We start from the raw sequence: 16,095 nt of genomic DNA on the forward strand, positions 1-16,095 counted from the left end.
CGAACCGCAACCGATGAAAATGTAGAAAGCTCTCTAATCAAAGCATACCTGGTAGTCACTTGTCGAGAATAGTAACTCCTCCACTTTCACAAAAAAGTAATGGCATAATAACAGGTTACATTTTATACCCATCGGCATGTCAATCCACACACCGAAGCAAGAGTCTCAGAACAACGTCGCATGTGAAGAGCTGTGTAAACGGGCCATTTATTTCCCTGCCTAATTGTGGTTTGTAGGTTGTAGTAATAACCGCTTCATCTACGTTGTCATGCTACAATGAAACAAGGTAAACTAGCCTATGTTGCATGTTGAAAACTAAAATGTCAGTTGTAACGACCTGAAAATCTATGGAAAAATTTTCAATTTTAAAACATTAATCTCTACAACAATTTGTTCCAAAAAACATTAAAGGTGAAAAATAATATTTAAAATGTTAGAATTATTCGTTGCTAAAAGATGACATTGTGAATTTGGAGTAGTATGGAACCAGAGAGAATAAGCCTCAAATACTATCTGAAATAGGTGTTCTAGAGAAGTTGTCCGACATTTTATATATAGGAGGGACTATAATACCCTATGATCATTCGACCTATTTACCCGATTCGTAATACTGGTCCGGAATGACGGCTTTTCAGACTAGGTGGTCATTTAAAAAAAATAAGCAGTTATTTTTAAAAAAATACCCTCTATAAATGGTTAGATTATTCTATTTCCCTATATTATATACAAAAAACACAACCCAAAGCTAAGTAGAATAGCTAATCGATTTACATCAAACTAACTAAGTGGTTTACAACAAATTAACTAACTTAATTATTAACACTTTTGTATTGTACTTTCTCTTATGGCCTTAAGATTATAACACCAAGTTGGATTATCGAATAAAAGAACACAGGTAATGTTATTGTTAGACTAAACTGCACAAATGGTCCCTGTGGTTTGCTTAAAATTGCCACTTTGGTCCAAAAAAGTTTGGACTAGCACTAGAGGTCCAAAGTTTTCATTTTGTTGCTTGTTTGGTCCAATCTATTATGATTTTTCTCAAAATGACGGATTTGCCCCTGTTAATATTATTTTCTCCTTTTTTTTAATTGATTTTTCTGATTTTCATATTTAAAAAAATAAAAAATAAAATTAAATACAAATAAATCTCTCTCTCTCTCTCTCTGTCTCTCTCTCCCCACTATTTCTCCTTCCTTCTCTCATTTGTTCTTCCTGGTTCTCAAGAAACCCCTCGTCGTCGACTTCACCATCGTCATCGCCATCAACCACCACCGCCATTATCCCCTATCGTCTCCACCACCCACCATCCATCTGTAAACCCTTACTCCGATCTCGTCGCCATCTTCTATTTCTGTAAAAATTCATTTTTCCGGCAATCTGAAAAACTCCGCTGCAACTCGACGAAGCTTCAGATCTGTAAAACATCGTTCTTCTGGTGAGCCTCGTCTATCTCCATCTTTCTCCGCTTTCTTCATCAGCAAACCCTAGCGATTTAGTGACGACGTTCCAGAGAAGACAAAGGGCGGCGACGAGTGAGGGTTTTCAGAAAACCCTAATCGGTTATTTTTGTTTCAGTGCCATTATCATCCACCGAAAACCCTAGCTTTGTTATCTTCATCACCAAAACCTAATGTTGGTATGTGTTGAACGGCCCCCTTACCTTTATCTTTCCAGATCCAATGAGAAAAAATAGAAATAGGGTGACGAATAGATTTGTTGGTTAATTTCTTTTTCATATTTTTTGGCAGATCTAGCCTTGTTGGTGGTTTGGATGTCATTATGTGTTGATTACAGTCGATGGTATTTTAATGGTGGTGTGATGATCTGATGGAGAAAATGATGGGTTATATGGTCAGTGGTAGCTAATGATGGATAGTGTCAGCTGTGATAGATAAATTAGGTTTTTGGGTTGTGTCTGGTGGTAGTATAAGGTTGAATGGTGGTCACGTGCTGGGAATGGAGACGGAGAAGGGTGGCGTTGGGTGGTAATAGATGATGAAAGGTTCAGGTGAGGTTGAATTTGAAGGTTGGTGAAGGTGATGAATGGTGAGAGAGAGAGAGAGAGAGATTTATTTTTATTTTATTTTTATTTTTTATTCTTTTAAATCTGAAAATCAGAAAAACAAATAAGAAAAAAGAGAAAATCATATTAACAGGGGCAAATCCGTCATTTTGAAAAAAATCATAATTGATTGGACCAAACAAGCAATAAAATGAAAACTTTGGACTTCTGGTGCTAGTCCAAACCTTTTTGGACCAAACTGACAATTTTCAGTAAACCATAGGGACCATTTGTGCAGTTTAGTCTTATTATTATTATTATTATTATTATTATTATTATTATTATTATTATTATTATTATTATTATTATTATTATTATTATTGGAATGAATGTGTTCCCATTGTATTTTCCTATTATACTAGATTATAACCCCCGTTAAACGCGGGGAACGCATAAAAAACATACAAATGTCTATAGATGTTGCATAATAATTATAAAAAAGATTATGGTTATTAGTATTATTGAAATGTGTAGAAGATACATTGAAATCGATAAATATCTATAATTGTTGAATAACCTCTTTGTTTACAACATTTTTTGTTTTATTAATTGAATGGTCTTTTATCGTCACATAGGGTTATGATATTTTTATATAAGCATAAGTATTCTAATAAGACATTCCTTCCATAATAAGGTTACTTAATTTAAGCATATATTGACAACAAATATACCGTTTTTTTTTCACTGCATTAAATATTGATAACTATTTCATTTATTCAATTAAAGTCATAAAGTATAACTTATGGAATGTTAAATGTTATATGGATTTAATTTTAGTATATCATCAATGAAATTTTTTTTCTAAATCATGAATGGTTTATTTTAAATTGATTATGAATATACGTGCTAGCTTTTATGTTTTTTCTTACTTATTTGGTGTTCGCAAGAACTTTGCATTAGTCTTAGGGTAATTTTGAATAATTTTAGTATATCATCAATGTAATTTGTTATATCTTTCAATTATATGAAATATCAAATAATAACATTTCATTACTATTGTGATAATTTAATTTGTATATTGCATTTTTACTAATCTTAACGATCTTTTTTTTCTCTAATAACCATAACGCTTTTACTAATTGTAATTACAAATTTCTTAATATCTTATAATTTTTTATCTTACTTTATAATTTTTCATAACTATACTATTATTAAGATTGACTGTCTTAATAGTTTTTTTTTTCAGTCTATTCAATTTTATATTTCGTTGTACAACATTATCGTTCGTATGTATTCTGAAATTTTATTTTGAAAATGCTTAATGTTTACATCTTGATATTTTTTTAATAAACTCATGTAATAACTATGGAATATATATTTTGTCTGAATTAACATTTACTTTATTCACTAAATTAAATTCCTCATTAAACGGATATATTTTGGAAAGTAATAATTATAATGGGGCAACATTATCTAAGACATAAATTTTTGATATACTTTTGGAGGGAAAAATATAGGGATCATTAAAAAATTATATAAAGAAAATACAAATTTAAATTGGGTGAAATTAATTATCGATAAAAATACTGACGAAAATTATTTTGGAGGGAATTGTATTTTGTAAAGTACAATACTATAACAAAATTCGAAATATATATTGTTGTGTAAATTTATAAATTTTATTCTTACTATATAAAGATAAAACAAAATAGGTTGGTATGTTAAACAAAAAAAAAACAATTTTAATGAACATATGTAACTAAAAAATGGAATTTGAAGATGAAAATTGAAAACTTAAAAGTATGAAGAAATGTGATAAAAAATGTGTGAAAGAGCTCTAACTACAGTTGACCAATTTGTTAGTGAGAAGATCATAAGTGGACCCTCTGATAATGATCAACGAATTATTCCCTATATGACAAAATGTGAATTCTATAATTAGTGGATTCGAAATGTTTTAAATAATGCTAAAATAAACATGTATATTGAAGTGTAGATAAACATTTAATTTTCATGTATATTGAAATGTAGATAAACATGTAATTTTCATGCAAACGACATGTTTTATGGTATCATGTAGAAAAATACTTTAGAAAATAAAATGTTTTAAACACATATATTTGACTTAGATCCTGATCAACCAGGTTCATCAACCATTTCTCTCTTGAATTCTCAATAATCACTTTTATGAGATTAGTCGACACAACTTGACCAAGAAATTCTAGAACAAAAAAATAAATGGTTGTGTATTATAGATGTGTAATACAATAAGTATTTACATGTAGATAAGGTAGAATGTTAAAATCAAATCTTACCAAATGCAACACGAGTGTCGAGATTCCTAGCTATTAAATCCTGGAAAGTATCAAAATTATAAGGATCCACCATAACAACAAAATCATTTGGTACGCGAGCTTTGGTTGTTTTGTAGAAATTCTTCTTATGCTTATGTTCAACCAACATGTAATCTCCTTCATTTCTGGCCATAGTAAAACAACTAATTTCCCTTGCAAATTCTTCAACAAAGAAGGCTTCAAACAAACTAATGAGATTTTTTTTATTGTTGCTTGTATTTTAGTGTCATGTAAGTGAAAAAAAAATTGGTTAAGCTTAAAATTTTATAAATTAAAAGCAACATAATAATAAAAAGAAAAACTTGTACCTACTCGTTAACTAAAATCATGTCCAAGTTGTTGAACATGTTTGAGTTGTTTTTTTAAGTTTGCATCCAAAGCAAGAGTACTTGAACACAAATGTTTCAAGTTTCCTTAGATGCATTGATGTCAACAACCTTTTAAAAGACGATCTCATCACGATTGTTTTGTGTCATGTGTGTAAAATGAAAGAGAAAACAATTATAATTAGAAAGAACTTTTATATGAAATAAAAGAGACATATACAATGTATTTATCTATAAAGATGTATGATTCATAAAGAGGTATTAAAGCTATTATAGTCGTCAACAAAATTGTTTCCAAACATAATTTTAAAGAATGTATAAATAGATTATATATTATTTCCTATTAAATCAACCTAAAGTGTAATTGGATCATACCAAAATATTTTTAAATCATACCAAAATTAACCGGATTCTTATGACATAATAATTAAAAAAAAAAACCATAATCATCTATAATATATAAAAATAACATTTTGGTTATTAGTGTCAATTCCAAATATAGTTAATTTTTGTTTTGTTAAAGGTACATTATATTTTCCTGTTCATTTGAAAAGTTTCAAAAAAATAGTTAACCGGTTTCATGTAATTTGTGACATACAAAATCGAAATATATGAATACATATATTTGATATAGAAACAAAAAAAATAATCGAAAACAATATAAAAAACAAAATAATGTACTAACCTTCTACTGCACAACAACGAATGTTTGAAGCAAAGAATGACGATGGAAGTTATAAACAATAAGAATGGTGTTGTAGAAGAAGGTTTGAAGAAAAGCAACGATTGAAAATAAGTGTGAGCCGCAAATTCAATAATGAATCGTATATGTATGTGATAATTTGAATCTAATTTTTTGGTATTAATAGTTTCCTAATAAAAATTGATTTTATGTTAATGTTTTACTAATATAAACAGATCTATATTAATGGTTGATATTAATGCCTTAATTGAAATGGTTTGTTACTAATATGTTTTTAAAACTGACCATATTAAAACTTTTATAACCGGAAATTAATATTTTAAAATATGGGAAGATTTTATTGAAATTATACACATTCTATTTCAACGGAAATAAGTTTATTTTGTTTGACAATTGGAAAACTTTTATTGGAATTAAATACATTCCATTTGAGGAAGATGATGTCAGCAATTTGATCTAAGGGTAAAAAACATAGGATTAAAATACAGTCAATAACCCAGATTATTTAAGATGATGTCATAAGGTTTCTCTTTTAATAATATTTAGAGATTGGAATGGAGTTATTCAAATTAAATAATATTCTAGAATGAATCTGATACTATTACGTACATATTCCCATCATCTCGGAATAGATCTATTCAAATTAAATAATGTTTAATTCATGATGTTCTAGAATGGGTGTGTTTCCAACTTTCCATTACATTAAATTTCCCATTACTTTTCTCCTTTGCTTTTACTTTTATGTTATTTTTCTTTGACCCCAAACGATTTTTCACACGTCAAACAAAATATCAATTTATCGGACTACCAAATTGGAATGGAACCATGATACACAGGTCGTCTAAACTTGCAAGAGGAGGAATAAATCAAAGCGTTGAAATTTTGACTATTCGGTTATAATGCATTATATAAACTGCTAATACCTCGATCATTATTTTAAGCAAGAAAAACCATAAGAGACAAACAAAATAGAGATTTAAAAATGGAGGAAGAGGGGAAGTCAAATTTAGCAAGAAACATAAGTAGGAGTATCAGCGTTGCTGCAGGGAGTTGGCGGATTGAAGATGCATTTTCCGGCGGTGCAGGTGGTAGTCATGACGGCCGGAGCAGTCGTCATTCCATGGAAGATGAAGAGGCATTGCGGTGGGCTGCATTGGAGAAACTACCAACTTACACTCGATTACGAACCACCATTTTCAAATCATATATTCCACCGGGTCAACAGGAAACACATTCAGCTGATCATCAGATGCTGGTGGATGTACGTGAGCTTGACCCAACTGCTCGACAGAGTTTCATTGATAAGATTTTTGTGGTTCCTGAAGAAGATAACGAAAGGTTCTTAAGGAAGTTTAGAGATCGCGTTGACAAGTAAGTCTTCTTCAGTGTTAAGTTTGTTGTCTCAAGTACATTTCACGCTTCATATGTAGTAAACTTATTTATTTTTGTTTTAATTAATCTCAGGGTTGGAATTTCGCTTCCAACAGTTGAAGTGCGTTTTCAAAATTTGAGTATAGAAGCTGATTGTCATGTGGGAGATAGAGCACTTCCAACGCTCATAAATGCGGCTAGAAATATTGTTGAATCTCTTCTCGCTACTGTTGGGATTAGTTTCTCTCAGAAAGCTAAATTACGTATTCTTAAAGATGTGTCCGGAGTTATCAAACCAAAAAGGTACAATCTCACACTCCAAAATTCGATGCATGACAAATTGTTAATTACTATATAATTAAATTTCATATATATATGCCTGTTATTAAAAATTATGGTTATATATATATATATATATATATATATATATATATATATATATATATATATATATATATATATATATATATATATATATATATATATATATATATATATATATATATATATGTTTGGTAGTAAAACATGTATAATCTATTCCATTACTTTAATTACCAAATAGGAAATCTATGTTATGGATTTTATAGAGTTCGATTAATCATTTAATCATCTGTTACAAAAGGTTATTAGTTTATTACTTGTCAACTATTAAATACCATTGGAGTATAATTTTTTAATTGTTCTATGAACTATTTATTATTTTCAACCATTTATTTATCTATTGTAGATTAACTACTAGGTGTGAAACTCATGTATTACATGAGTTTATTTAAAAAAATTAAATATGAAATTTTAACAATTTGAATAGTTCGAATTTATAAGAAGAATGAGAAAACTTTTGAATTATTAAAATTAAGGAAGCTTTAATGTATTGAATACATTACATATATAAACCCTTTCTAATAAATACCTTACATATTAAATGTGAAATTTTAATTTAATAAAATGAAAAATATAATAAAATGACAAGTGGAAAATAGAAAATTTAAAAAATTTAGAAAATGTCATGTGTCCAAATAAATGAGAAGATGACATGTGATAAAAAAAATTCATTTATTATAGTAGAAGGTTACCATCTCATTCTAATATATAACATTTCTGTTTTACCTCGTTCATAATATTGTATATCTATAACTTGATTATTTTTACTATATATTCCATTTTATTAAAATAATATGCAGGTTCAAACATTAACATTTTTATTTTTTAACTAAATATTTGACAAAATAACATAACTATAAAATATAATGTACATTTAGAAAACAAAAGGGTATATAAAGAAATATAAAACATTTTAAACAGTTGAAAACAAATGTTCGATTATTAATAAACTTTTAAAAATGTTTATGTATTAAAGAAAACTGTTAAATATAACCTTTCTACTTAAAAGAAGTAAGTTTTCTAGAAGTTGACATTATGACGTTATGCTCCATCGATCATGTAATCATGCACTTCCAACATATTATCAACTAATAATAATAATAATAATAAAGAAAACTTTTAAATATAACCTTTCTAGTTTCTAATTATTTTAGAAAAGTAAGTTTTCTAGAAGTTGACATTATGACGTAATGCTCCATCACCTTCAACTTCAAGGTCAAATCCACACGCAACATATTATCAACTCATTTATATAATAATAATAATAATAATAGCTAAAACAATATATAACTTTTAAACTATTAATAAATACATACTTAAATAACTTAATGTCAATTTGGTTTGTATGAATAAAAACGATTAAGGATATGTTTGGGTTAGTTTTTTTATGTCAAAAATGATTTTTTAAAAAAAGTGTTTATTAGCTTATAGCTTTTAGGAAAAGCTGGTTTTAAAAAGTGTTTGGATACGAAAAGCTGCTTTTTTCATGAGTAAAATGGTTAAAAAGCTAAAAAACTAGGATTTTTCAGCTTTTTAAAAGCTTTACTTTTTTCTTATCCAAAAAGTTGTTTTAAAAAGCGTTTTTTTAAATAGACAAACACTTTTTTAGCTTATTAGCTTTTTAAAAAGCTAAAAAGCTAATAAGCTTTTTTTAAAAGCTATCTCAAACACCCACTAAATGTACACTTAGGGGGTGTTTGGATTAGCTTTTTAGCTTATTGCTTATAACTTATTTGTGGTGGGAATAAACAATAAACATGGGGAGAGATGCTTATTAAAATTAGCTTATTTAGCCTAATAAGCTGAAGTTTATTCAAACACTCAAATTAGCTTATTGTGGGAATAAGCAATAAGCACCTCTTTTTTTCCTATCCAAACACCCCCTTAACTAAAACCTTTGTAAAACATCCAATTATATATATATATATATATATATATATATATATATATATTCTATTTTTGGGTGATTAACTGGAATATATGGTTTCACTAGCTAGTAGCTGATGCAAGTGTTGTAATATTACAGGATGGCACTTCTGTTAGGTCCTCCATCTTCTGGTAAGACATCCCTTTTGTTGGCACTAGCAGGAAGGTTGGATCACAACTTAGAAGTTGATGGAGAGATAACTTACAACGGTTATAAGCTTAATGAATTTGAACCACGAAGGACATCAGCCTACATTAGCCAGACCGATGTTCATGTTGGAGAAATGACTGTGAAAGAAACTTTAGATTTCTCAGCAAGATGTCAAGGAGTTGGATCTCGTTTAGGTAACTTAACTTCCTGCTAATTAGATATATATGTTTAACATTTGACTTTTTTTTTAACATATATAGGATGATATGAAATTATGCCTAGCCAATATAATGTGGAACACTAGCTCTTATACGATGCTATCATGCTAGTTAAATAATTTCTCTTTAAAAGAGCATTCAGGGATATTGGGTCTAAATAATATTTCTAGCAGACATAATTTATAGCTAAATAATGTAATACAGAAATGCTAGCGGAGCTTGCAAGAAGAGAAAAGGAAGAAGGTGTCACCCCCGAAGCTGAAGTTGACTTTTTCATGAAAGCAACTGCAATTGAAGGAGATGTGAGCAGTTTGATTACTTATTACACTCTAAGAGTAAGTATTCATGACTCTTTATTGTCTTAATCTATCCACACCCAAATCAAAATATTTCTTACTTAGATTTGTGGAGTGCTAAATTTTCTCTCCAACATAGTCTTGAGGAGAAACAGTAGACTCCAACATATACACAAGGTCGGACACTAACAATACTCATATTTATTAAACCAAAACAGATATTGGGTCTAGATATATGTCGTGACACGTTTGTTGGAGATCAAATGAGACGAGGTATCTCCGGAGGACAAAAGAAACGTGTAACCACAGGTTTGTTAACTATCTTTCTTTTTCTTTTTTTCTTTTTTCGCATTAATTAAGTGTTGTATCGATAAAATACTAAATGGATATATATGGGTCACAGGGGAGATGCTTGTTGGACCAGCAAAAACTCTGTTTATGGATGAGATATCAACCGGTCTAGACAGTTCCACTACTTTTCAAATAGTCAAGTGCTTACAACAAGTTGTACACCTCACCGACTCCACCATCTTCATGTCTCTACTACAACCCGCACCTGAGACATATGATCTTTTCGATGACATCATCCTACTATCTGAGGGTCAAATCGTTTATCAAGGACCACGTGACAATATCCTTGAATTCTTCGAAGCTTGTGGATTCGTGTGTCCCGAAAGAAAGGGTACTGCTGACTTCTTACAAGAGGTAAGTAAACACATACCAATCTTAATATTTGCAAATTTTGTACTACTTCCGTCTCAAAATTATTGTCAACAAACAAAAAAAAAACACAAATTAAAAAATATTAATTACCATTGACTTTATTAAATGAAATAACAGTTTTACCTTTTTGTTGTATTTAATTTCATGGTAGCTTAACTAATACTGAGGGGCATTTAGTAAAAGGGATATTTTTTTTTAGAAGCATGTTGTTATTTTGGGATAAACCAAAAAAAAAAAATGGATGTTAATACGGGACGGAGGGAGCATATCAATATTAAATTGTTTTGTTATTTTATTTGTGATAGGTGACATCTAAAAAGGATCAAGAACAATATTGGGCAGATAAAAATAGACCATATAGATACATATCAGTCACTGAATTTTCGAAGCGATTCAAGCATTTCCATGTGGGGGAGAAGTTGAAAAATGAGTTGTCAGTTCCATACGATAAAAGCAAAAGCCATCAAGCTGCTTTAGTTTTCAAAAAATACTTGGTCCCCAAAATGGAGCTTCTCAAAGCTTCATGGGATAAGGAGTGGTTACTAATGAAGAGAAATGCGTTCATATACGTTTTCAAGTCTATACAAATCGTGTTTATAGGATTTATCACCATGACATTGTATTTTAGGACAACTATGCACCAAAGAGATGAACAAGATGGTCGAATCTATGTAGGGGCACTTTTGAATAGTTTGCTCATAAACATGTTTAATGGGCTTGCTGATCTTTCATTAGTTATCATGAGGCTTCCTGTTGTTTACAAGCAAAGGGACCTCATGTTTCACCCTTCATGGGCTTTCACTCTTCCATCTTTCTTGCTTCGTATTCCTATATCTGTGCTAGAGAGTATTGTGTGGTGTGGCATCTATTACTATGGAGTTGATCTTGCCCCTGATGCTTCAAGGTAATTAATTATTTAAAAGTTGTTTATTAATTTAATATATATACCACTTTGTTATTTCATATTTTATATGCTAATGGAATATGGTTTACAGGTTCTTCAAGCATCTTCTGTTGGTTTTCTTGATACAAAATGTGGCGTCAGGACTTTTTAGACTCATTGCTGGGGTTTGTAAAACAATGAATATTGCGAACACAGGTGGATCTGTTGTACTTCTTATGATATTTCTTTTGGGTGGTTTTATACTTCCTAAAACAAGTATTCCAAACTGGTGGGAGTGGGCTTACTGGATTTCGCCTCTTTCTTATGGATTCAAATCGTTCGCCATAAATGAGTTTCTTGGTTCTAGGTGGACAAGTAAAATGGTGAGTTAGTAATTATTAACTCAATTAGCTCAATAACTTACAAAATGGGCTATTATATTAGGGATAGCTTTGCAGTTTAATCACTTCTACTTTTAATTTTTCCTATCAGTGAAGTTATTATATAACCTTTTCAAATTAACCATTTGAGCCAGTAAATTATTAGTTTGGAAATCATCCCTGAAACATGATACAATAAAATCATATGTAAAACCTTATTTAACATATCAAAATCGTTAAATTAAAAAAAAAAAAAAAAAACAAATTAACCATTTGATCTGATAAATGGTAAGTTTGGAGTCAAACATGACACTACAAAATCTTATGTAGAACCTTATATAACATGTCAAAATCATTAAATTAGAAAAAAAAAAATCTTTTAATTTTTTTTTATTTGATTGAGAAATTTATATATTAGTGTAAATGGCAAAACTACCCTAAATAATTAAATTTCTTTCTAATTTGCCTTACAAAAAACAAAGAAATTAAATTTAATATATTTTGCAGAGCTCGGACAATTCAACCAACTTGGGTTATGCAGTGTTAGAGAACCTCGACATCCCAACTAAAGAAAGCTCATATTGGATCGGTGCTGCTGCTCTTCTTGGTTTCACATTTCTCTTTAATTTCCTCTTCACTATTGCTCTCGCGTATTTAGACGGTAAGTTTCAATTCACTCCCCTATAGTTCACACATATATCCACTAACTAACCCTATTAATATATAATTCTTCTTCTGAATGATTAGCCCCTGGAAAACCACAAGCAATTATCTCCAAAGAAGAAGCTGCAGCCATGAATTTGGAAGATCAAGATACCAACGAACAATCAACATCGCATCATGCTAATGGAAATAAAGTCGCTTCTGATGTTACTAGTGTTGCTAAGAAAGGCATGGTTCTTCAATTTACTCCATATGCCATGTCATTCGACAAAATGAGCTATTTTGTTGATATGCCTTATGTAAGTTCATTTCTTTAATCTATGTTTCTACTAAATATTTATAGTAGCGGAGACTTAATTTACGATTGTTTTGTGATTAAACAGGAAATGAGAGAGCAAGGGGTGACAGAAAATAGGTTGCAATTACTTAGTCAAGTAACGGGTGCTTTTAGGCCTGGAGTCCTAACTGCATTGATGGGAGTAAGTGGAGCTGGAAAAACTACGCTAATGGATGTTTTAGCAGGAAGAAAAACTAGTGGTTATATCGAAGGAGACATAAGAATATCCGGATTCCCAAAAAACCAAGAAACATTTGCAAGAATCTCTGGATATTGTGAGCAAACAGATATCCACTCTCCCACAATCACTGTTCACGAGTCTTTAATCTACTCTGCTTTCCTTCGACTCCCAAAAGAAGTCAGCAAGGAAGATAAAATGGTAAGAATTTTATTTATTTATTTATTTATTTGTTAAATTAGATATGAGAAAGAAGCATAAAGTGTTAACAAATTTTTATGTTGCAGACTTTTGTGGGTGAAGTAATGGAGCTAGTTGAACTAGACAACATCAAGGATGCGATAGTGGGACTTCCAGGAGTTAGTGGTTTATCAACAGAGCAAAGAAAGAGGCTAACAATTGCAGTGGAGCTTGTTGCTAATCCTTCAATTATTTTCATGGATGAACCGACTTCTGGGCTTGATGCAAGAGCAGCTGCCATTGTTATGAGGGCTGTAAGAAACACTGTGGACACAGGGAGAACGGTTGTTTGCACTATTCATCAGCCTAGCATTGATATCTTTGAATCGTTTGATGAGTTATTGTTATTGAAAAGAGGAGGAAAAGTTATCTATGCGGGACCCTTAGGCAGACATTCTCAAAGCATCATTGACTACTTTGAGGTATTTAGTCAAATACATAAATATACATATATAAACTATATTTTCAAAAAATTTGAGATTAATAATTTGTTTTCTGTATAATCAGGAAGTTCCTGGGGTTCCAAAGATCCCCGAAAAGTACAATCCAGCAACATGGATGTTGGAAGTCAGCTCTGGTGCTGCAGAGACGAGGCTCAACATTGATTTTGCTGAGCACTACAGTGGGTCATCTTTGCATCAGTAAGTCGTCTAATTGGGAAAAAGTTAAATTGTTACAATCACATAGACTAATCTTTCAATCCAATCACCTAATTTAAAAGATTTAACTCACTTTTCTTGGCAAAAACAAGAAAATATAATAAAAGAAAATCAAATTCATTAAGTTAATTTTGATTGGGATACTTTGAAACCAAAGCCTTGTACTAGTTTTAATGTTGATTGGGATACTTTGAAACCAAAGCCTTGTACTAGTTTTACACTGTGGGACTAATTTTTTCTTTTTATGTTAGCCAAAATATCAACAAATTGTAATTATAACGTGTGTATGTTTGACAGGAGGAACAAGGAGATGGTGAAGGAGTTGAGTGTACCTCCTCCAGGTGCTGTAGATCTTCACTTTGAGACACAATATTCTCAATCAATGTGGGGACAATTCACATCTTGTCTATGGAAGATGTGGTGGAGTTACTGGCGAAATCCCGATTATAACCTTGTCCGTTTCTTCTTCACTTTACTTTGTGCACTCATGGTCGGGACAGTATTCTGGAAAATCGGAAACAAAAAGTGAGTACAAAAAACGAGGTTAGGGGTGTTTGGCTTAGCTTTTTAAGGGCCAAAAGTCTTTTTTGGAAAAGTTACAAAAAGTTAGGTTTTTCTGACTTTTTCAAAAAGTTGATTTTCCTTTTATCAAAAATCCAAAAATTATTTTGCCAAACATCTTTTGGCTTCTATCTTTTCCTAAAAGATTTTTTAGCTTCTCAAAAACTAAGCCAAACACCCCCTTAATTTACTTCTTTTGAAATGACAATTTTGCCCTAATTTTAATATTCTTTATAAATTTCAGGTCAAGTAGTAACGATTTGAGCACAACAATTGGGGCAATGTACGCGGCTATATTTTTTGTTGGTATTAACAATTCACAGACAGTACAACCGGTTGTTGCAACAGAAAGAACAGTCTTTTATCGTGAAAGAGCTGCTGGGATGTACTCCTCGCTACCATACGCCATGGCACAGGTTAGATAATTTTTAATTAAAATTTATTTAATTAGTAATTATCTAATTACTAACTTACCCTTTCTTTGAATAGGTGTTTGTTGAGATACCATATGTATTCATTCAAACGACATATTACACTTGCATTGTGTACACCATGGTTTCATTCGAATGGACAGCACCCAAATTCTTCTGGCTCTTTTTCATCAACTTCTTTTCGTTCCTTTACTTCACGTACTATGGAATGATGACTGTTTCCATTACACCAAACGAGCAAATCGCAGCCATATTCGCAGCTGGTTTCTACCTACTTTTTAACATTTTCTCAGGCTTTTATATCCCACAACCCGTAAGTATCAAAGTTAATACATTTTTTTTAGTATAATTGTATTATGTTGTTTAATGTTTATTAAATTGTTTTATTTTTAGAAAATTCCCGGATGGTGGGTGTGGTACTACTGGATCTGCCCCATGGCGTGGACTGTGTACGGGTGCATTGTTTCGCAGTATCATGATGTGGATAGCACGATTACAGTGCCTGGCATGGCAACGGACCCCACCCTCACATCTTATCTTAATGACTACTATGGTTTTGAAATGGATTTCATGGGTCCCGTTGCTGCGGTTTTGATTGGTTTTTGTGTATTCTTTGCCTTCCTATATGCCACTTTCCTAAGGACAATGAACTTCCAGATGAGATAGAAAGCAAGTTCTTAAATACCTAATGTTTATAGATTTTTTGATATATGAAGTCAAATTTATTTCGTTTTGGTATCGACATTGTGGTACTATCATATTTGTAAGTTGAGTTTTAATTTTTTTTTTTATTTTGAATTGTAGCAAGTGAATAAGGTATATATACGTGTATAGTCTTTTTTTAATTTGTGTATCCCTTTGACTAATTTTTTATTTAAATTTGTATGTATGTATTTTATATTTTTAGATATCCTATGTTGATTTGCATTTCGTTCGAGTTAAAGTTACCTATTCTTTGATGGTCATCTTCAACAATGAGTAACTTGTAGCTTTGATCCCTGAGATTGTTTAAAAATTGCATTTTTGATCTCAAATAGTTTCCTCTTGTAATTTTGGTGACAATTTTCAATAGTTCTAATGATTTTGACCAAAAATGTAACTTATTCTTCAGAAATTTATTGTTTATTGGTACTTGAAACATTTGGAGAAAGTTAATATAATTTTGTTAAATTATGTGTCTAGTTATAAGCAAATCGTTTTAATTAGAGGAAATGTTGTAACTACTTTTTCCTCAACACATTTTAAGCTATTATCCATTTTACACATTAATAATTGGAACTATAATTTATAAAAAGATCTTTCGTTTATA

At 30.6% G+C, this 16,095-nt stretch overlaps 1 protein-coding gene across 1 annotated transcript; it reads left to right on the forward strand.

Moving 5' to 3' along the window:
• The first annotated feature begins 6,320 nt into the window (after nt 1-6,320).
• On the forward strand, nt 6,321-15,713 carry LOC111889216 (ABC transporter G family member 35). The gene is made up of 17 exons (XM_023885350.3): nt 6,321-6,759; nt 6,853-7,062; nt 9,167-9,411; nt 9,640-9,770; nt 9,950-10,040; nt 10,135-10,436; nt 10,760-11,358; nt 11,450-11,720; nt 12,225-12,378; nt 12,465-12,679; nt 12,764-13,096; nt 13,183-13,557; nt 13,643-13,776; nt 14,092-14,319; nt 14,600-14,771; nt 14,845-15,099; nt 15,180-15,713. The coding sequence occupies exons 1-17, from the start codon at nt 6,371-6,373 to the stop codon at nt 15,450-15,452; spliced, it is 4,377 nt and encodes a 1,458-aa protein (XP_023741118.1). The 5' UTR covers nt 6,321-6,370; the 3' UTR covers nt 15,453-15,713.
• The last annotated feature ends 382 nt before the right edge of the window (nt 15,714-16,095 follow it).

Source organism: Lactuca sativa, chromosome 4 (genome assembly GCF_002870075.4).
Source record: "Lactuca sativa cultivar Salinas chromosome 4, Lsat_Salinas_v11, whole genome shotgun sequence".
NCBI classification, from domain to species: Eukaryota; Viridiplantae; Streptophyta; class Magnoliopsida; order Asterales; family Asteraceae; genus Lactuca; species Lactuca sativa.

Bases quoted from the DNA above. Each gene is read 5' to 3' on its own strand.
- LOC111889216 (XM_023885350.3), top strand. From the start codon at position 6,371: ATGGAGGAAGAGGGGAAGTCAAATTTAGCAAGAAACATAAGTAGGAGT. The intron at 12,680-12,763 runs GTAAGTTCATTT...GTGATTAAACAG, and splicing joins ATTTTGTTGATATGCCTTAT to GAAATGAGAGAGCAAGGGGT. The intron at 15,100-15,179 runs GTAAGTATCAAA...TTTTATTTTTAG, and splicing joins GCTTTTATATCCCACAACCC to AAAATTCCCGGATGGTGGGT.